This window comes from Cyprinodon tularosa, unplaced genomic scaffold (genome assembly GCF_016077235.1).
Source record: "Cyprinodon tularosa strain WSP-4 unplaced genomic scaffold, ASM1607723v1 ctg93, whole genome shotgun sequence".
Classification (NCBI taxonomy): Eukaryota; Metazoa; Chordata; class Actinopteri; order Cyprinodontiformes; family Cyprinodontidae; genus Cyprinodon; species Cyprinodon tularosa.
Window position 1 is genome coordinate 1,278,361 of NW_024039707.1, and position 20,188 is coordinate 1,298,548.

General features: G+C 38.9%; 1 protein-coding gene across 5 annotated transcripts in view; it reads right to left on the reverse strand.

Moving 5' to 3' along the window:
* The window catches only part of LOC119776386 (serine/threonine-protein phosphatase 2B catalytic subunit alpha isoform), a 129,163-nt gene that overhangs the window by 65,198 nt on the left and 43,777 nt on the right, over positions 1–20,188 (reverse strand). For all 5 annotated transcript variants that reach the window (XM_038274772.1, XM_038274773.1, XM_038274774.1 and 2 more), the window contains exon 2: positions 10,337–10,537. In XM_038274772.1, the coding sequence (XP_038130700.1) occupies positions 10,337–10,537 (201 nt within the window). The remainder of the gene's footprint in view (positions 1–10,336; positions 10,538–20,188) is intronic.

The window sequence follows — 20,188 nt, forward strand, 5'->3', positions numbered from 1 at the left end:
CTGACATGTCATGGTGCTTTGCATCAACGATAAATATTTACATACTAATTTGCTGACCGTGTGTTATGCTGGAATCAGGGATGGCTGGCAGAAAGCGAGGGAGAGGGTTTAAAGTAGAGAGAGAAGGGAAAACAAAAGAGCTACAGAGAATGTGTGAGTTTGAGAGAGGATGAGAGAGGTAAACACAGCGGGAAAGCGAGCTTGCGCAGCAGAGAAGCCCATGCGGAAAAAGAATAGTGAGTGGGAGAGGGGTTGAGACAAGGTTGTTGAGTGGGAGGGCAAGAAGTGCTCCACCGTTGGGCTCGCACACACAAGTGGATGAGCAGAGACTCGCACACAACTCTGCTCCTCAGGATCCGTCCGCTGCCTCTGTGTAATGCAGCAGAGCAGGCAGGTTCAGTGGTTCATCCAACACTTCATCTGCCATGAAATCTACAAATCTGACGGGATGACAGCTTCAAAACATGGCTTCACAGGATTCAAAAAGACAGAACGCCCCTAACTTGAAAAGGTCAGCATTAGTGTGTGTTTACCTATAAAAAAAACAAAAAAACAAAAAAAACAAAAACCCTGGTGAAAAGGCGGATGCTCAGGTTGCTTTTAGCATCAGAAGATAACAAAATAACTGAATAATCATTATCTTCTGATAAACATACAGAACTACTTTTACTCTTTTATCTATACATTTAATTTTGATAGCTGGGAAAAAGATCGCAATATATAGTGATATTGTAACATGATGATAGTATCGTATCGTGACCTAAGCATCATGACACATATTGTATTGCAAGACCCACGCCAATACTCATCTCTACTGTTGACCAGTGGCTCCAAAATTCTACCCTTCCTGTTTCTACTAATGAATGCACCATCAATGCTGATGATGTAATGAGCAGTAAAAGCTCATTCACTCTGTGGAAGTTCTTAAATTGGTTATTAAAGCAGTGTAAAGGTTACCTATTCGAGAGGCTCTACAGTTTTTTTATAGAATGGAGCGATGGATTAGACAGTGAAATAAGGAATAAAGTCTTTAGATTCTATTTTCATACCCATAGTTATCTTTTATTAGGAAAATACCTAAATTCTTAACCTCTTTAGACTTTAAACCAAACCACACAGAAAAGCAGCATCCATCCATAGGTACCATTTCCAGGCGACACGGGGAGAGAGCGGTAGGGTCTACAACAGGATTAATGGATTGTAAAAGGAAGCTTTCTTTTCTCTGGTAGATAGGCTGATTTTAAGCTTTACTAACTTAAAAACTTTTAATTGTAGAAGTTTTTTTTAGTTTAAAATGCTAGTGCCAAATCAATGAGTGAAATTAGTTTCAATTTCAACTGAATCTAAACTTAGTCCTCCTTAGAGGCACCCTACTGTGAAATATAAGTTGATTGATTCAGATGAATTTTTAAAGGTTTTCCCATTATATTCTGTTATTTAAAAACTTAAAGGCATATTCAAACTTTTATTTAATATTATAATTAAATATACCACTAATTGTAGCCATGTTTAAACACTGTTTTTCATTTTCAACATCGAATGTATTTTTGGGAAATAAATGAAGGACCTGGCAACTGGCTGATGAACAGTACAGTTGAAGGCGGGAATGAGCAGAACTACTCACTGGGAGGGGTTAAGGTGTAGAGGATGATTTTTTACTTCCGTGTGGATCATCTAAATAAGTGGTCCTCCTAATTGTCAATCATTCTAGTGATATTTTTAAATAAGGCCGTCCTACGTGCATGTCCCGTTAGCTATCTTTTTTATGGACATGCGTACATTCAGGCATATACACTATATTGCCAAAAGTATTTGCTCACCCATCCAAATTATTGGAATCAGGTGTTCCAATCACTTCCATGGCCACAGGTGTATAAATTCAAGCACCTAGGCATGCAGACTGTTTTTACAAACATTTGTGAAAGAATGGGTCGCTCTCAGGAGCTCAGTGAATTCCAGCGTGGAACTGTGATAGGATGCCACCTGTGCAACAAATCCAGTCGTGAAATTTCCTCGCTCCTAAATATTCCACAGTCAACTGTCAGCTGTATTATAAGAAAATGGAAGTGTTTGGGAACGACAGCAACTCAGCCACGAAGTGGTAGGCCACGTAAACTGACGGAGCGGGGTCAGCGGATGCTGACGCGCATAGTGCGAAGAGGTCGCCAACTTTCTGCAGAGTCAATCACTACAGACCTCCAAACTTCATGTGGCCTTCAGATTAGCTCAAGAACAGTGCGCAGAGAGCTTCATGGAATGGGTTTCCATGGTCGAGCAGCTGCATCCAAGCCATACATCACCAAGTGCAATGCAAAGCGTCGGATGCGGTGGTGTAAAGCACGCCGCCACTGGACTCTAGAGCAGTGGAGACGCGTTCTCTGGAGTGACGAATCGCGCTTCTCCATCTGGCAAGCTGATGGACGGGTCTGGGTTTGGCGGTTGCCAGGAGAACGGTACTTGTCTGACTGCATTGTGCCAAGTGTAAAGTTTGTTGGAGGGGGGATTATGGTGTGGGGTTGTTTTTCAGGAGCTGGGCTTGGCCCCTTAGTTCCAGTGAAAGGAACTCTGAATGCTTCAGCATCCCAAGACATTTTGGACAATTCCATGCTCCCAACTTTGTGGGAACAGTTTGGAGCTGGCCCCTTCCTCTTCCAACATGACTGTGCACCAGTGCACAAAGCAAGGTCCATAAAGACATGGATGACAGAGTCTGGTGTGGATGAACTTGACTGGCCTGCACAGAGTCCTGACCTCAACCCGATAGAACACCTTTGGGATGAATTAGAGCGGAGACTGAGAGCCAGGCCTTCTCGTCCAACATCAGTGTGCAACCTCACAAATGCGCTTCTGGAAGAATGGTCAAAAATTCCCATAAACACACTCCTAAACCTTGTGGACAGCCTTCCCAGAAGAGTTGAAGCTGTTCTAGCTGCAAAGGGTGGACCGACGTCATATTGAACCCTATGGATTAGGAACGGGATGTCACTTAAGCTCATATGTGAGTCAAGGCAGGTGAGCAAATACTTTTGGCAATATAGTGTATGTGTGGTGAGCTACGGTTTCAGACAGTCATTGAAGCTCACGTTTCTCTCCGCTTTTCTTTGAAAATGGCCGAGGGTCATAAGAGAAAAAGTGTCTACCAAATGTATGAGAAGAAAATAACGGCCTCAGAACAGTTAGATATATTCCATAATGCTTTGCATTGAGAGCTCTCCTCGCAAAGCAATATGGGATTTGCTGTCACAGCTGCTCGCCGTCTTCATAGGCTGTCGCTACCCAACATCGGTGACCAATAATAGAGATGGAGGAGGAGGTAAGTGACCAACGGGGTGCAAAAAGCAGTGATCATATGTGCAAATAGTGAGTTCACTATAAAGTCAACTATATAGTCCCCACTCTATATAGTGATTGAGGGATTTAGGGATTAGAGCGAACGTTCGGGCACAGTAAGCTTGTATGAACTACAAGAACAGCAACTTTTGGACAGAGCATGGAAGAGGGGAAATGGGCCCGTGTATGCTCTCGCAAGCGTTTAATAGTCGTTCCCTCTCAGGAGCAGGTACAGGGTTGCGCATGTGCATTTCCTTTTTAAGTTGGTGGGGTTTTTTTTTTATATTTTGTCAAAATCCTCCACTATACCTTTAAACTCATAGCTATCTCCTTTAAATAGTAAAATCAGATGAAATGCAATCAAGTAATTTTTAGTTTCTTGGAAACATTAAGACTGGGAAAATCAAATTGACTTTTAGGTTTGTGAAAGGACGTCACAGCGACCTTCTTTGCAGACATACAAATGACCCGCTTCCCAAAACAATGTGCAGCCATTGCCAGATTCCCTGCTGAAACAAGCTAAAAGAAACACTACCCTGAGCGGGTCCACTACCTTGTCAATGAGTTGATGCAATCAACTGAATCAACTAGAAAACATTGAATCAATTTGACTGTATGATCTGGTGAACTGTAAAGTACATTGAGATGACATGGGCTGTGAATTGGCGCTATATAAATAAACTGAATTAAATTGGAAAAAAAAATACAGCTCGTTAAAAGGCTTGATCCATGTAAGCATAGCGCGGGGACAACTATGGAGATGGATGTAAAACATTTAGGCTAGTCTGATTTATAATTATATTAGCGTAAGTTAATTGCATTTATTGAATGTGGTCTCTAGTTATGCCAAGACTTGTGCCAAACTTCAGTCCTTAAGGACTTGCTGGTGTAACCCAGTTTAAAATTCCATGGTCCCATTTTTCCCAGTCACCCAATCAGTAGTGTGAGGGGGAAGCCACTGGAGCAGCTGCACTCGTGTCGACTACTGTGGTCTTAAGAAACCTACTGGTGCTGCGGTGTGCCAAATATCTGCAGGAAGTGGCCAGGTGAGGCCAGTTGTAGGTCAATTGATGGCGAGTTACAACCTTTAAAAGAAGCTGCCCTATAACATCCTCACCCTATCATTCTCTTCATTTGAATGTAGCACTCATTTTTCATTTTTGAGTGCACCTGAATTTATTGCTGTATTTTGTCGTTTCAATTCTGTGAACTACTGAGTCTACGGAACAGAACTTTCTCATGTGCCCTATATCAAAACCAACTTTTCTCCAGATTGTAAATATTTTGGGTATTGTTATTGTTTGTTGTTTTCCTGTTTCCACATAATATATAGTACCAATACCAATTACAAGCATCTGCCTCAGTGTCATTATTTACTTCCTTTCAACACTTCCCCGATGGGAAACCTTGTCTTCTGATATCCCAAATATATCCTACACTTAAACACAACACCAAATAGCTGCGTCCGCAGCAGGACTCTGGAGAACTCGACTCCAAGCTGAGGAGGTATGTATGGACCCTTCAGGATTTGGATAAGACATTTCTGGAATAATACATTAAGGCTACTCTAATTGGACATTATGACTTTATTATGGACACCATTATCTTTATTTTAATTGCAGTACAAATTTACCTTTACTTGGACAAGGTGCAAGCAACAGAATTACTTTTCTATTAGTGCAGCTAAGAAGGGCTTGACAGGTGCAGTGGAGGACGGAGAAGTATACAATAAAGATATCATCATATCTATGATGTGCTGGAATGTGGTAAGATAGTAGGTGATTTTATATACACTATACATGTGAATGTATGTTAATGGGCAGAGGACATCTATACCTTTATTGAATGTAGAATAAATAACTAATAGTTTGAGTAAAAGGAAGTTTTTTCTTATTTTTTTGTTTTTGGTTTCTTATTATTAATCTGTTGAACTCCGGTAAGAACAGCTGTGTTTTGTTTGCGGCTTAAGATCTTAATAAACAAATAAACTTATGTTGGCATGTTTGTTCAAAAAGATTGTGTGGACTTAACCTCATACTTCCAGACATGTTGCCATTTCTTGAAGCTTTTTACTCCTGTAGCTTTTGCTTTATGTTTTTATTTTAGTTTTGTAATCAGTTCCAGGGTTGGTCACAACCATCTGTGTGTTCTGAGGCATTTAAAAGTGTGGCTTAATGTTAAAAAATGATGAGTCGGCTACTTGCGACACTGGTAATGGGATTAGATTAGATTATACAAAGGATGGCCCACAGCCGACTTAATAATCACCACCTAACTAGTCTTTGACCCTCCAGACTGCTACTGTAAGGTAGGCTCCCTAAGGGAATTAGTTCCTTCAGTTAATTCATAGCGCAGCTTCTGCAGGTAGAGCAGAGCCTTTTTGGTACTTTCTCTCACTCTATGTCTTAACAGATTCCTTCCTAGTTTCTTACGTGTTCTGGAGAGAACGAAAAGCACTTTAATCTCCATCTGCCCAACTTCATTTAACCTCATCAATTGTTTATTTTATTTCATTTGGCAAATGATAAAACCCCCTAACTGAACAATGGAATGAAGCTGGTTCCTCTCTCCCTCAAATGAAAACATAACTACTTCCACATACAGCTGAGGGGAACTAAGGTGTAGCAAACAGTATATTTCTGTAAGGATGAGGTTATTTCAGCTACAACATTCAGCGTAGAACGGCACCACAGCCAGAATCTGTCAAATAAAATAATAGGTCTTATAAGGCATAAGTACCTGAAGCATGAGACACTGGGTATATGTAAATGTGTTTCAATTATCTTGTAAACAGAAAGCTATAGGTGAAAAAGTGAGAAGAAAAGTCATAAGAGTAAATTAGCGTATATTAGTTTGATATTTATGTACAGATCAAAAATAAGTATGCAATAATCTATACAGTAGTAACGTTCATACAAAGTTATATGATCAAGGAATTAGATTTCTTTGAGAATTTCAGGCTAATCCAGAAAGAACTTTGGTTATCCAGCTCATTTATAACCTGTAAAATCTAAACTTGTCTTTAAAGGTCCCATATTAGAATCTATCGAGAGGAACCAGAAATCAAAAATGAGGAATCTGAATCGTTCAAATTCAAACAATAGTCAGCCCCACTCAGTTTTAGTAATTCTGTGTTTATTTCAGATGGTTTCACTTGGCTGCATTAACCAGTAAGGTGTTCTTTTGTATTTGCAGCTTAGTTGCATTTACAGATTTTCTTTGTTGTATCATTAATAAATATAGTTTGATAAAGACTCAAAACTTGTTGATTCTTGCTCATAATTTCCTTTAATAATTTATTCCCTGCTCAAAAAAATACTTAATTCTGTTGCTATGCTCTTGTTAAGGGAGAACTGTTTAACCCCCCCACATCTAGCTTTGTTTCATTACGTCAGCCTCTCAGAGCAGAACCAGAAAGCAAGTCCTTAGCGGCCTGTTTTCATCTTTTTAATGATCGTCTCAAACAGCCAGACAAGATATTCCCTTATCATAATGGCCTTGATAAACACTGGAGGCATACAAGGGTCATGCATTCATGAATTCAAGTGAGTACATTTCCTGTCAAATGTGCCTCTCTGGACTATATTGTGGAAATGATCTGGTATTAGGAAATGATGGGTTGCCATAGATCCCTTGAGTAGGCCTCTGCCTCTGATTACACCAACATCAAAGAGGCCTCATCAGAAAGTCTAATGGAGGAGCAGCATACATTGACCAGTGAGAGAGGCAACAATAGCTACAGTGGATGCATGAATATGCATCAGCAGCCGCCCCGCAGCGGTGTGTTCGTCCAGAGGCAGGGAATGGTGAGCCGAACTGAAACTCCTGGCTCCGTTATATTCAACCATTGCAACAAGTTTAAGAAATTATAACCACTTCCATTTTAAAATAACGTCTAATAAAGGTTTCTGTGTAAAACCTTTAAATTCAAGATACAGTAACTGCAGCATACAGAAGATTTTTGGTTCAAACTGGGACAAGGATTAGATGAGCTCTACAGATCTGTCCCCTGATGACCACAGAACTGCAGCGCACCACATCAGACTTTAGTGGAAAAGTTTTTTTTGTAATAATATTCAAAAGCAAAAACACATTCAGCAATGTATATTTAGTGTTTATCTTCATCAATGTTATGTGTTGAGGGATACAGTAACTAAAAAGGCCAAAAATGGCGGTCTAGAAATACAAAAGCAGATAGTTATAGACACCAGTCACAGGAAATCAGCTGAAAGTTGGAAATGGAAGGAGAAGCTGTGGTGAAAAATAGTAGATTTTCTGATTAATAGAAATTATTTTCATCTTCACTCTTGACCTTTAAAATTTTACATGTGTATCTGTATGTGTGTGTGTGTGTGGATTAGGGGTGAGGGATTGATCATAAAATGAAGTGAATGAAATATTTAACACTATTTTTAGGCTCAAGTGGCCTTTACTTAGTTATTTTTTTACTTCAGTTGAAGTATGGAGTGAGTAAAGTGGGTTAGAAGAGATGAGAGAGACATTTGGCAAAGTTCAGCACAGCCGGAACTTTAACCTGCGACAGCCAGCATACCTCCAAAACATAGCAGCACCCCAAATCAATCAGTTTTATGTTGATTAAGATTGATTTTTTTTTTTTGGAAAACCGCTCCTTGGGCTTCCAGAACTCAGCTCCTGCTTCTTGTTCTTATCTGTTCTTTATCATAACTGATAAATTAGCTGAAAACATTAGGTTTGTTATAGCTTCATTGTTTGTTGTGAAACATCGTCTTACAAGAATTTCAGAGCTTGAAATTTGTTGCCCTAACCATTCAGGTCCCCTCCCAATGAAGATAATTGAAATAAAAGATATTTCATTTTTATTATGAAACTTAAGAAGAAAAAAAATGAGACACACACGCACAGAAGAAAACATCTGTGCATTGGGAAAAACACAAGGCTCTATGGCTAATTACATCACCTATAATTTGCATTAAGGGCATAATTAGTATAATTAGGGTATAAAGCTTCTATAGCCGGAAGAAGTCATTGTTGCTTATGAATGTTTGTGCGAATTGTGACTTTTATCTTCTTTGATAAAAGAGAAAAAAACGATAGCACAAAAATGCTATCATTGGTAAGCATTACATCCTTATATATAACAAAGAATAACAAAGCAACTACAGGAAGCCTATAATATGTCGATTATCTTGAGGAGCTTTTTTGTATGATTGCACCCAGACCCGTGTATGTCGGATATTAGGTTTGATGTCCTCAAAACAGACATTATTAAAGAAAAAAAAATAATGTTTGCAAACACAACACTGCACTCGTGTCCTATTGTGACTTCACAAAAGTGCCACTTTGGTGCATTTCTCAGGGAAAACGCTGCTCATGGGGAAAATCTCCAGCTGTGAAGTGCAGGAGGAGAAAAAAAAGAAAGAAAACTTCAAAGCAAATTCTCTGCAAATTATCCAGATATTTTCTGATGTGAAAACAGCTTCAGTCAACAATCTAAATCACTGGCAATCATTGTGAGCAAGCAGACGGAAAACTGTAACTGAGAACGGAAAGCTGAAAATGAAAGTAAAACAGCCATGAAATGAAACTTCCAAACATGTAGCAGGTCTTAACTGCATTCAGGATACGTTTCTTCAAAGACCTAATCTAGAAGCAAGTCGACACCAGAAAAAAAAGAAGTCTTACAGGGGAATAAAATGATCTATGATGCCTTATGAAAGTACTTCAGCCCCTTTAGCCCCACACATGGCTGTGGAGTGGAAACAACTTGAAAAGCAGACGATGTATTTGTATTAAAACAAACTATTGCTTAAGGAAGTCGCATACCTACAATATAAATAAGTCCATCTTACTTAAGTCTCCAAAAAAGGAGACTTAAGTAAGTCAATTTTATTGAAATCTGTGCCTTTTGTCTTGAATTAAACAGGTAAGAGAAAAACTTTGCTAATGGAAGAAGTAAAAAAAAATGAAATCTAGTGAGAATCAAAGTGAGACACTTTGCCAATGGAACGAGACAATTTATAAACATAAAAAAAAAACAATTGTACCATCTTATTTCAAGTGCATTTTATCTAATTATCTTATTTTAATAGTAAAACTACTCATTCCATTGGCATTCATTAACAAATCCTCTTATTTACCTACTGAAAATAAGGTTATATACTTAATTTAAGACATTTTTACTTATTTCTAGATCATTTTTGCAGTGTATAAAAAGAAAAGTTTCTTATTTCAAGTGCATAACATCGAATTATCTTGTTTTAAGGGTAAAAATACTTATTCAATTGGCAGATCATCTAATTTACAGACTCAAATTTAGGCTAAATACACTTATTTTTAGGGAATTCTTACTCATTTTTCGATAATGCTTGCAGAGTGAACTTGGGTGTTTAGTGAAGTTTGTTAGAGAGCAATAGTGAACCAATGACAACAGAACACAGCTGGTTAGGAATGAAGACAAAGTGCTTTAACATGACGCCATGGTGGTGGAAGAATTATGCATCTGTATGAATAGAGAGATCAGCTGCATCCTCTCAGCCTGTAAACGTACAGCCAGAAGAGGTTTAGATCAAAGTATTTTCTATTTTTAGAATGGCCTAGTCAAAGTAATGATAATTTGTGGTTAGGCTTAGTCCACAGAAAGCCTGTTTGATCAAGTCTGTAGATGAAGTGTTGAGTCCAACCACAAAATCTAAAGCTATAACTGCTAAGACAAGGGAAATTATCTCCTCATATGAAAAAAGTACAAATAAATTATATTGTCATGAAATAAATTAACACATGCACGACTCTGTGTTGGTCCACCACCTAAAATTTCATTAAAATACTATTATTTTATGGACGAACTCTGACAAAATGGTGAAAAGGGTGTAAATCCTTCATGGTGTTGAAAAATACGCCTCACTGGGACCATCTACAAGCTGACACATGATCTGCTCATTAAACTGCTAAAACAGCAGCACAACAGAGCCCATCGGAAGCACGGAAACATCCATGTGATCCGTTTGTATTTCTGTTGGGTTCTGACCTGTCACAGGGGCCTCGATGTCCAGCAAATTCTTCTCGGAGCGCAGGATGGCAGCACCCTCTCCTATGAGCCTGAGGGCCACCGACTCCTCAACACGGCCCTCTTTGGTTAGGTGGGCTTTCAGCACGTCCACTTTGGGCTTCCCGTCGCTGTCAAACACCTCTTTAGCTGTCAGCCGGTGACTGGGGGGGAAGGGGACAGCTGCAGGGGGGAGCAAAGGGGAGGGAGGGGGTCACAAAAACAAAACAAATGATAATTATTACACCTGATATCCTTTCATTCACAGAGGCACGGGTGTCATCGAACAAAAGACTCATGAGGATCAGTGGTTAAACCCAAGTCGATGAGGAGCGACATTTAAGCCATTTGATTAGCAGGTTCTCCCCATCTTCCCCCCGCGGATTGACTCCTCCCTGCAGGAGTTCGCTGCTGAGCTCTCGGGCCCACCCTCGGAGACAATTTACCACACTGCCGCTGTGATCCGTGACTCATTTCGCTTTCAATATTTATAACAGAGCCACAGATTTTCTAGTTTGCTCTGCAATATTCACAGCTAATGAGATGGCACTTCTGACAGTGAATCAGAGAGCCCAGACATCTGTTGTTTTTCTTACGTAAAAAAAAAGCCGCTCGCATGAGGACGAGCTCTAAACATGTGTACAGGCCTGGTTCCATGTGTAAATCTCTAAAAGCGTTTAAATGGACAGATGCACAGCGATAGACTCGGTCCAACGTGCAGTGAGAGGATGAGTTCAATTCAACTTCTGAGAGCACTGATGGCAGTATAGAAATTAGACTAATCAAATCCAAAACAGTCCATTACTGTCAGTAACGAGAGCTTTTAAAAAATGTTTCTGCTAATCTACTCAGAGAACAACAGCAACTTGTAAAGCAGTAAATGCTCTAAAACACCTCTAAGCGGTCTCAGCCTTAATGCACTTCAATCTAAAGGGTACATTACAAATAGAATTGTTTTTGTGGTTATTCTGCTGCTAATAACTCAATAAATATAATTATATGTAAAAAAAAAAAACTTTACTAGTGATTAAGCTTTTTTACACTACATCACATTAAAACAACAAGCTTCAGTTGGTGATGGGCCGACACCAAGTGGAATATAAGTAAGAAGCGTAAGTGAAATGTATTAGTCCGTAAAACCACCTTCCACTGCAGCAACAGCTGTTGGTCTGTTAGAAACGATCCGTTGGAAGAACTGAATGTTCTGCTTTTTTATTGTTGTCTAGTAGTTTAGCATTTTGGTAGCTTCCTGTAAACCAAAAATCTGGACTTGAGTTGTTTTAACGTTCCTTGACTGACACATTAATTTAAACCCAGTTGGTCAACCATAAAAATGCTTAAATATGCTTGGATCTAAACTGGTGTGTCGTCAATTTGGCCGTTTAAAGTTTTAGTCCTGCTGGAGAGACAACTTCTTCCCCAGTGGGAAGACTTTTGGGAACCTCTGACAGGTTTTCATCCTGCTTTTAGCCTCTTCCAGCCTCCTGTCAACTCAGAGCAGCTTATCTGTAACTGCAGAAGAAGAGTACCAGACTATGAGGCTGCCACCGCTACATACAACCACACTATGCAGGTTTGATCAGACCAGTGCATCTTCTTCCACATGGTTGGTGTTTACTCTAACTAGAGGTAGAAGGAAATCCTAGTGGGTTTATTTAATCAAACTCTTTTCAGGAAGGCTGTATTTTTGCACTGCACAACTAGTAAATCCATCCACCTGAGCAGAGTATCTCTGCAGCCCCTTCACAGCAACCAAGAGCCAATTGGTTACTCTGGAGAGTTACTCAATCTAAACGCAATGCAAATTTCAACAAACCTGTATGCTGCATTCAAACTGAACACGTTTACAACAAATTTTATGAAAAATGCCAATATTGGAACTCCAGAAAAATATGCTTCACATTTGCCAAGGGTTTTCCACACCGTAATGGCAATCTGGCCTCTACATGGAGATAACATGTAACACACAATCTTTTCAAGTCATTTGCATTTGGTGTGAAAACAATTTAAAATGTTGCTAAAAGGTAATAAAAAAAAGTTATATTAACAAAATAACTAGACAACAAAGAGTGTTTTTTCCATCAAAATGTAAGATTTTTACGGCAATAATAAACAATTAATGATTGTAAAATAGCGTAAACCACATGTCGGTGAATAATGGAGGTTTTCAGGAATCGGAAAAAATCTCATGTCAGCTGGTTTTAGAAGAATGTTATGAGGACTTATTTTAAGACATTGGAAACTAGGGCTGAACGATTGCGCCAAAAAACTAAATTGTGATTATTTTTCACCAAAACTGCGATTTTCGATTTTCCTTTGCCCTAACCCCAAGCTTGTAGACGTTTCGTCCAAGGCTTTCGGCTTTTGAAAGCTTGCTTGCCCAGAGTCTATCTACTTCACTGTAATCATTGTGTGAAAAAGTGTTTACTTCTACTTGCATGCATGTGTCTGCTTGCTAGCTGCAACTCTCTACGTTTCCGTGTGGCGAAAAACCCATTCCAAGCATTTAACCGCCACCTAAAGGGTTGGAGGGAAAAGTGTGTCCTCGTCTTGTTAAATATAGTGGGATTAAAATAAGTTAATCTGCGTTTTAAAATTTCATTTTGTTAAATTGCGATTATATTGAAAATGCAATGAATTGCCCAGCCCTATTGGAAACAGGTTATCAGTCACATAAGTTAAATGTTTGTTATATCATAACTTTTTCTTATGTTTTCATGTCATGTAATGCGCATTATTTATTATTTTTTTTTTTTTTTCAAAAAAGGCCACAAAAAAAAATATTTAAAGCCATTGCTAAAGCTTTTTTCTGGTCTATTTTATTTATAAGCGTTGTATTAAAGGGTTTTATTTAAACTAGGCTGGGGGGGGGTGTCAGAGTTAAATGGGGTGAATATAAATACTACTTAAACCTACCACAAAATATGTTCAAATTTAGGGTTTTAACATGTCAAACTGAGTGCTGTGAATATTATAACAAGCCTCTGTAGCTTGTGTCACAGACTAGCTTGTAAATCAGGAATGATAAGAAGGCAGTAACGAAAACTGTGCTGGAGTTAACAACCATCTCTCCCAAATGTAGGATCAGATGTAATCAGAGCAGCACTTTATCTGCGTCACAGTCTGCTTGCTGACAGAAAATATTTGCAGTCTAAGCTGCAGCAATTAAAACTTGGGGTGGATGGATGTTGAATTACACATTTAACGAACTTGCACACTTGCATCCTGGATATTTTCGGCATGAGAGGGAGGATACCATGATAATCCCTCTACTGTCTCAGATATGGACACTAAAGATCCACGTGTTTAAAAGAGGAGAATAAACAGCATCATTTTTTCCCTTTTAAAGTCACAATATAATAAATGCACTTGGGGAGGGGTGATCTTACAATAATAAATGACTTTTCTAATAAATGACTTTTCTTTCCTAGATCAATCCCCATGTTAGATAGAATTACTCAACGCCTCAAGCTGGCCTCTTGTGAGCACCTGCTGTGCAACTCTAGCTCGGGGCCTTAAGGCTTTAGACCTCACAAAGGGACACAATCTCTACAGCTAGGGCCCCTGTGGTGCTGAAGAGACACTATTAACGCTCTTGTAAACTTTTAATAAAGTTATTTGGCCTGTATTTGCCAAAAAAAACAGCTGGTCAAAAAGCTTTTCAGTGTCTGTTTATCATTTAAAACAACTTAGGCTTTTTCCATATCATACTCAAAAAGCATAATTTTCTTGTTAGTTCTAGGCATGTTTGATGAATTATGAAGATGAATAAAATCAATCAATGTGTATCTAATGTATATTATGATTAGTTAATTCCCCCCCCCCCCCCCCCCCCCATTTCCTTTAATTGTGATTCTCATTAGCGTATGGGAGGGTTGACTTATGAACACGATCAAACCACAACCCTAAGAAGATAATATGTATCAGAGTCGCATAAGGAGATTTCCTCACAGCAGAATGAATACACCATAGAAGGCTTCCCAGTAGTCAAAGCAGATACATAAAGTTTCCCTGATGGGTAGAGAGTGACACGTTGCCAGTATGAAAGATCGTTTTGTAGATGGAAAAGATAGGAGTGAAACAACAAATGATGCACAAGTGAAACTACAATATATCAGCTGTCTATAACATATCTATTAATAAATACCAAAAAAGACAAAAACTTAAAGGTCCATGCTGTACTTCTAGGTGTCAATAAGCTAGGATTGGCAATCTAAAATTCAAAGGGAAAACATTCAGAGTGCGCCTGATGATCGCCAGATTTCTTCTTGACTTTTCATTTGGTGTTAAAGTAATAAAAATAGTTTAGGAGTAGTGTTTCATCTAATCCACAGTAGACATATGCAGTATTGCTTTTTGGTGTATTTGAGCGGATCCCTTCGTTTTCTTTGTATCATTTTCCCCTAGCTTGATAAAAACAGTCTTATAATTTCTCTTTAATAAACAAACCTTTAAACTACGTAAAAGCAATCCAAGCCTGGGTGTACAGTGAGCCTTTAGTAGATCAAATTGTTTAGCTATGTTGCTTTTAAAGTTGCTTTAAATGCACATTAAATTTTGAAATAAAATAAAATTTAATCTTATTGTTTTCAGTTTTTGTTTTTGTTTTTTTTAGTCTGTTAAATCACCAATTAGAAGAAGCATCAATTAGGCCAATAGGGTTTTTCTTTTTTTTTTTTTTTTAGGTCTGCCCTGCAGATCATTTGTTTTTCAGAAAAAGGAAATTTATACATCGAAGTACATTTTCCTAACCTTCACGTAATACGCACTTAATGCTGTAGGTTGATGCATTGCAGACTATGAATGGTGGGAGGAATTGTTTTTTTTTTTTTTATAAAAAAATAAATCTGATCTAAAGCTTATTTATTCATCTCTGCTTAGAAAAATATAAAAAATGTAAACTTTTTGACTTATTCTAAACTTTTTTTTTTATTATTTCTAAGCTTTTAAAAGTAAAAAAACAACAACATTATTGTTCAAATTAAGGTCGTTTTTGGGGAAAGTGCTTTTCTCAGCTCATATTTAAAACAGCTTTTTAACAGTCTTCATTTCAATCAGCAGGAACTTGATTACCTGAACTAGATGCATGAGAAGAATATTAATAAAAAGTTCAATTTTGCCAAATGTCCTAGTTAAGTTGGTGGGGCGGTTTTGTGGCACGACAAAAAAGCAATTCTCTTTGACAAAAGTAAAAAACAGCAGTTAGGACAAAGACAGGTCCTTAGGTCCTTGTCAGCGCTGTCATTTTAATACCAGCAGGAGGATATGTGTATTGCACAGCCATAGATGAATGTTACCATTGTTTTGTAGTGAGGTACTGTGACAAGTTTTCCTGAAATAACAAGCCTTGAAAAACTTAAAAAAACTAAAAGTTGCATAATCCATGTTACATGATTTGAGCGGTGTCATGCTGCATTCAACTACTCTCAGCTGCATTCGCTGGAGCGTGGTGCTAAATATCAAGTGCTGTGCACAGAGAAGTACTTCACTGAAAAATATTACATGCATCGCACAAAGTCTGGATCAGTTTGTTGCAGAAGTTTTCAGCCTCCCACCCAATGACAGCCTCAACTATACAGAGAAATCAACAACTGTTATGCAAGAGCTTTTTTTTTTTTTTTTTTTTCCAAATCACATTCTGACATATATTTGATCAGTTCTAAGCAGATATATTAAGATTTCATTGAAATGGCTTAGATCATTTTTAACCATTCGATGGTTAGGGTTTGATAGAGGACTCCAATTTGGGATGCACATCCCTGGATGGCGTTCAGCTGAAGTGTGATTTAAACTCTAGGCGTGTGTGATGCCCGGTCAGCGGGGGTAGAAAACATGCTTACGCTCTGATGTCTCTATAAAACCTGGTTTAATGGGCATAATCATTCTCTCCTTAATCATCAAAGCTTTAAGTAGACTGTCACATATGTAGCTCCCCCAGGCTAATCAACAGAGGAAACAATGTGCATATGAGCACTCTGGGGTTATTAAAGTTGGCATGAGGACTTTTTCTTGGACGACACCAACACAGGTAAATACACAATGTTTGTTTTTTACATTTAGGATATTACAGTGATGCAACAGTGATCATACTATATTGTTAAAAAGAATCCATGCAGAAGCAGGCTGTTATCCAATTACACAAAGCGGAAAAGACAGGTAACGTCCGCAGGAAGTACGTTGTAGCCCTGCTCCACGTAACAAGGAACATAATCAAACTAAGCAGATATGCTTTTAGGAACATCAGCAGAGATTATGTTGTTAAATGCTTTTTTTTTTAACAGTTAGACACTACAATCTATAAAATGTTCATCCGATGTGCAACGACATTGTAATTTAACTATATGTTATATATATAATTTAGGGAATAAAATTGTTGCTCAATCTATGGAGCCATGGCAGGACGTTAGAGATTTGAATGCAATATACTATAAAAATATGACAAACTAGAAAATAAAAATAAGGTGTTGAAACATCTTTTTTTAATATATCAGTAAAAGACAAATGTAACCATGCTGTTCGAGGTACGGAGATGGACAGTCTTTGAAGGATTGCGGATCTGAGGCATAAGTTCCTCTCTTTTTATGTTATACTTTACCAAAGCTGCAATATTCAACAAATCATTTAATAAGGTATGTTTTTAAAAGGAAACAATATTCCAGGTGTGAAGAATTCATGCACTACATACCAGACATATATTTAAGCCAGTTGGATGCATTTTAAATCCCTTTATAGGAGTCATAACCTGGTATTTTACTTATACAAGCCTTCTAAAATAGAATGAAATCAAGAGGAAAAGATGAAATGGGACGCTCTCCTTCATCCTCTGATATGGTAACTGCCTTTGAGCTCATTTGACTGTCTTTCCTGGACAGGGCCACCTGTGGAGCTGGTTAACGGTTACCCTTCGTATATTTGCATCTCTCTGGTTTTGAAAACAGTCTCAACAACTATAAGAATGTCACCAAGTATTAAAGGAATAGTACACCCAAAACATGATTAGCCTTCATTTTCTACTCACCCCCATGCTGAACAACACTCTGGAGTACTTTTTTGATATCTCAAATGCATCTGGAGATCTGGGAGGCTTCTTGCTGTCTGCTGACATTCAAATAATGGAGGTCTATGGTGACCGACACAGAAAGGTCCATAAAAGTCCACAAAAAACATTTCAATATTCCTCCATACTGCTCGTCCAATGTATTCCAAGTTTCCTGAGTGGGTAGCATCCAGAATTTACTCGAAACGAAGTCATTTAGAATGTTTTTAGAGCATAAACAGTAGTGTAAAGGATTTCCTGAAAGCGCGCACATGCGTGCTCACGACGCTACGGAAGCCGGCAGACCAAACCAGATGAAAGTGCGCATTCAGCGTCTGCTCTGCCGATAATGCAAGCGCAGAAGAAGAAATGTGCTGTTTACCTGTGCAAAGAAAGAAACAACGAAAGAAAAATGTCTGAGGACTTCAGTGTTGAGGAAGAGCATGAGTTCTTTGCCCGAGCTGAATGCGCACTTTCATCTGGTTTGGTCTGCCGGCTTCCGTAGCGTCGTGATCGCGCATGTGCGCGCTTTCAGGAAATCCTATACACTACTGTTTATGCTCTAAAAACATTCTAAATGACTTCGTTTCGAGTAAATTCTGGATGCTACCAACTCAGGAAACTTGGAATACATTGGACGAGCAGTATGGAGGAATATTGACACGTTTATGTGGACTTTTATGGACCTTTCTGTCTCGGTCACCATAGACCTCCATTATTTGAATGTCAGCAGACAGCAAGAAGCCTCCCAGATCTCCAGATGCATTTGAGATATCAAAAAAGTACTCCAGAGTGTTGTTCAGCATGGGGGTGAGTAGAAAATGAAGGCTAATCATGTTTTGGGTGTACTATTCCTTTAACAAAAATGCATCAATCATGGAAGTTTATTCTGCTGTGTTCCTTCCTTTGCGCCCGTTCTCCATCTCACTTAAGCCTCTTTCCCACAAAAAAAAAAAAAAAAGCTTTATTGCGTGTTTTTCAAACATGGGTCGACCCGCTAATGATCGGCATTTGGCTCCCTTCCCACTGGCATAAAAACCAGGGTCTGACCCCTGGCTGCAAGCTGCGTGGTCTCCGTCCCTCCGCCGCTGTGTGTCTAGTAACACCATCATGATGGGTTAGCGTTGATGATGTCACAAGTGCGACAGATACTGGGAAAGTAAACAATGGAGACTAACATAAAACATTTTTGTACTTTTGTCCCTCCAAATCCCTCTTACAAAGGCTGCGCCATGTTTATCAAATGTAAACAGAATTGTTTCAGCTTGTTAGATCATAAGCGACTGGGACGGTGTTGACGTCCGTATGTGGCGTGCAATCGTGGCACGTAATTTAGCGGGTCAACCCTGGTCTGGTGTTCCCACAGATTGACGAAAAGAGCCGAGGCGGTCGTTTGACCTAGGTAGTCAGTGAGTTGTTCCCACTGCCACTAAAGGCTGATTGGTCCCGGGTTTAAACAGGTTTTTCGGCCAGTGGGAAAGAAGTTTACAGGTTATCAGAGCAGCAAAAACAAGCTTAGTCAATGTGCATTGCTTTTTTAAAACTTTTTTTTTTCATGTTTTCTTTCATAAAATTGAATATGCTATAGCTGTTGTTTTTGATTTGTTTGTCAAACAAAACCAAAATTCAACTTCTTGACAGAACGAACGCTGCCATTTGCCCACTGTAAAGGGCCGGTAGTCACACAGCACTTTATCAAATCCATTATATTCAGGCACACATTCAGATGCTGATGGTGGTAAGCTACTATATAGCCACAGCTACTATGTGGCACATAGAACAAACGCTGTCATTACCCACTAAAGGGCCGGTACCCACACAGCGCTTTATCAAATCCATTATATTCAGGCACACATGCTGATGGTGGTAAGCTACTATATAGCCACAGCTACTATGGGGCACATAGACAGAACAAACGCTGCCATTGCCCACTGTAAAGGGTCAGTGCTCATACAGCGCTTTATCAAATCCATTATATTCAGGCACACATGCTGATGGTGGTGAGCTACTATATAGCCACAGCTACAATGGTGCACATGAAGGGAGGCTGCCATTTATGGTGCCACCAGACACTCTGGCCACCAAAAGCAGGTAACGCAGGTAGGTATCTTCCTCAGGAAACAATAGCTGAAAGGGACAGCGAGGGGAATCAACCGGCAACCTACCAGTCACAAGATTTTCAATCGCAGCGATTGTCACAAAAAGTAAAGTGAAGGCTGAATGCTGAGGAATAGTTTGGAGACCAGACAGAAGAAAACTTACGGCACAGATTACCGTAATTTCTGGAAAACACCTCACTATAAGGCGCACCCTCAATTACTATTTTTAAAGAATGTGGTGCCTGCTGTTAACATGTGCTTTTGCTAAATAAAAGGTAGCCACTTTTCCTTTGATTCCTAACTTTGACCTCCACCTCCTGGAGGATAAAGAAAAATCCACAGAAAAGCAGCACCTTGGTATAAGCCACGTGGTTCAAAGCGTGGAGGAAAAAATTTACTCATAATTGTAGCATTATATGAAATTAGGATTCAGGTGGTGTGCTAGCCTTTTTTGTTTGTTTGTTTTTTAAGCATGATCACATTCCTAAGTTGTAAGTTAGAGCACTTTGCAAAAAAGACGGATGTAAAAATGACAACTATAACACCATTGGAAGATGCTGCAGAAAATCTACAGCAAATAAATTCAATTGAGAACATAATATATTCAACTGCTGTTTGCATGATGTTGCCCTCAAGGTAACCATGTAGAGATTGATATTCATGAGAAAGATGGTTATTTGATTTCCATAAGAAGTATTC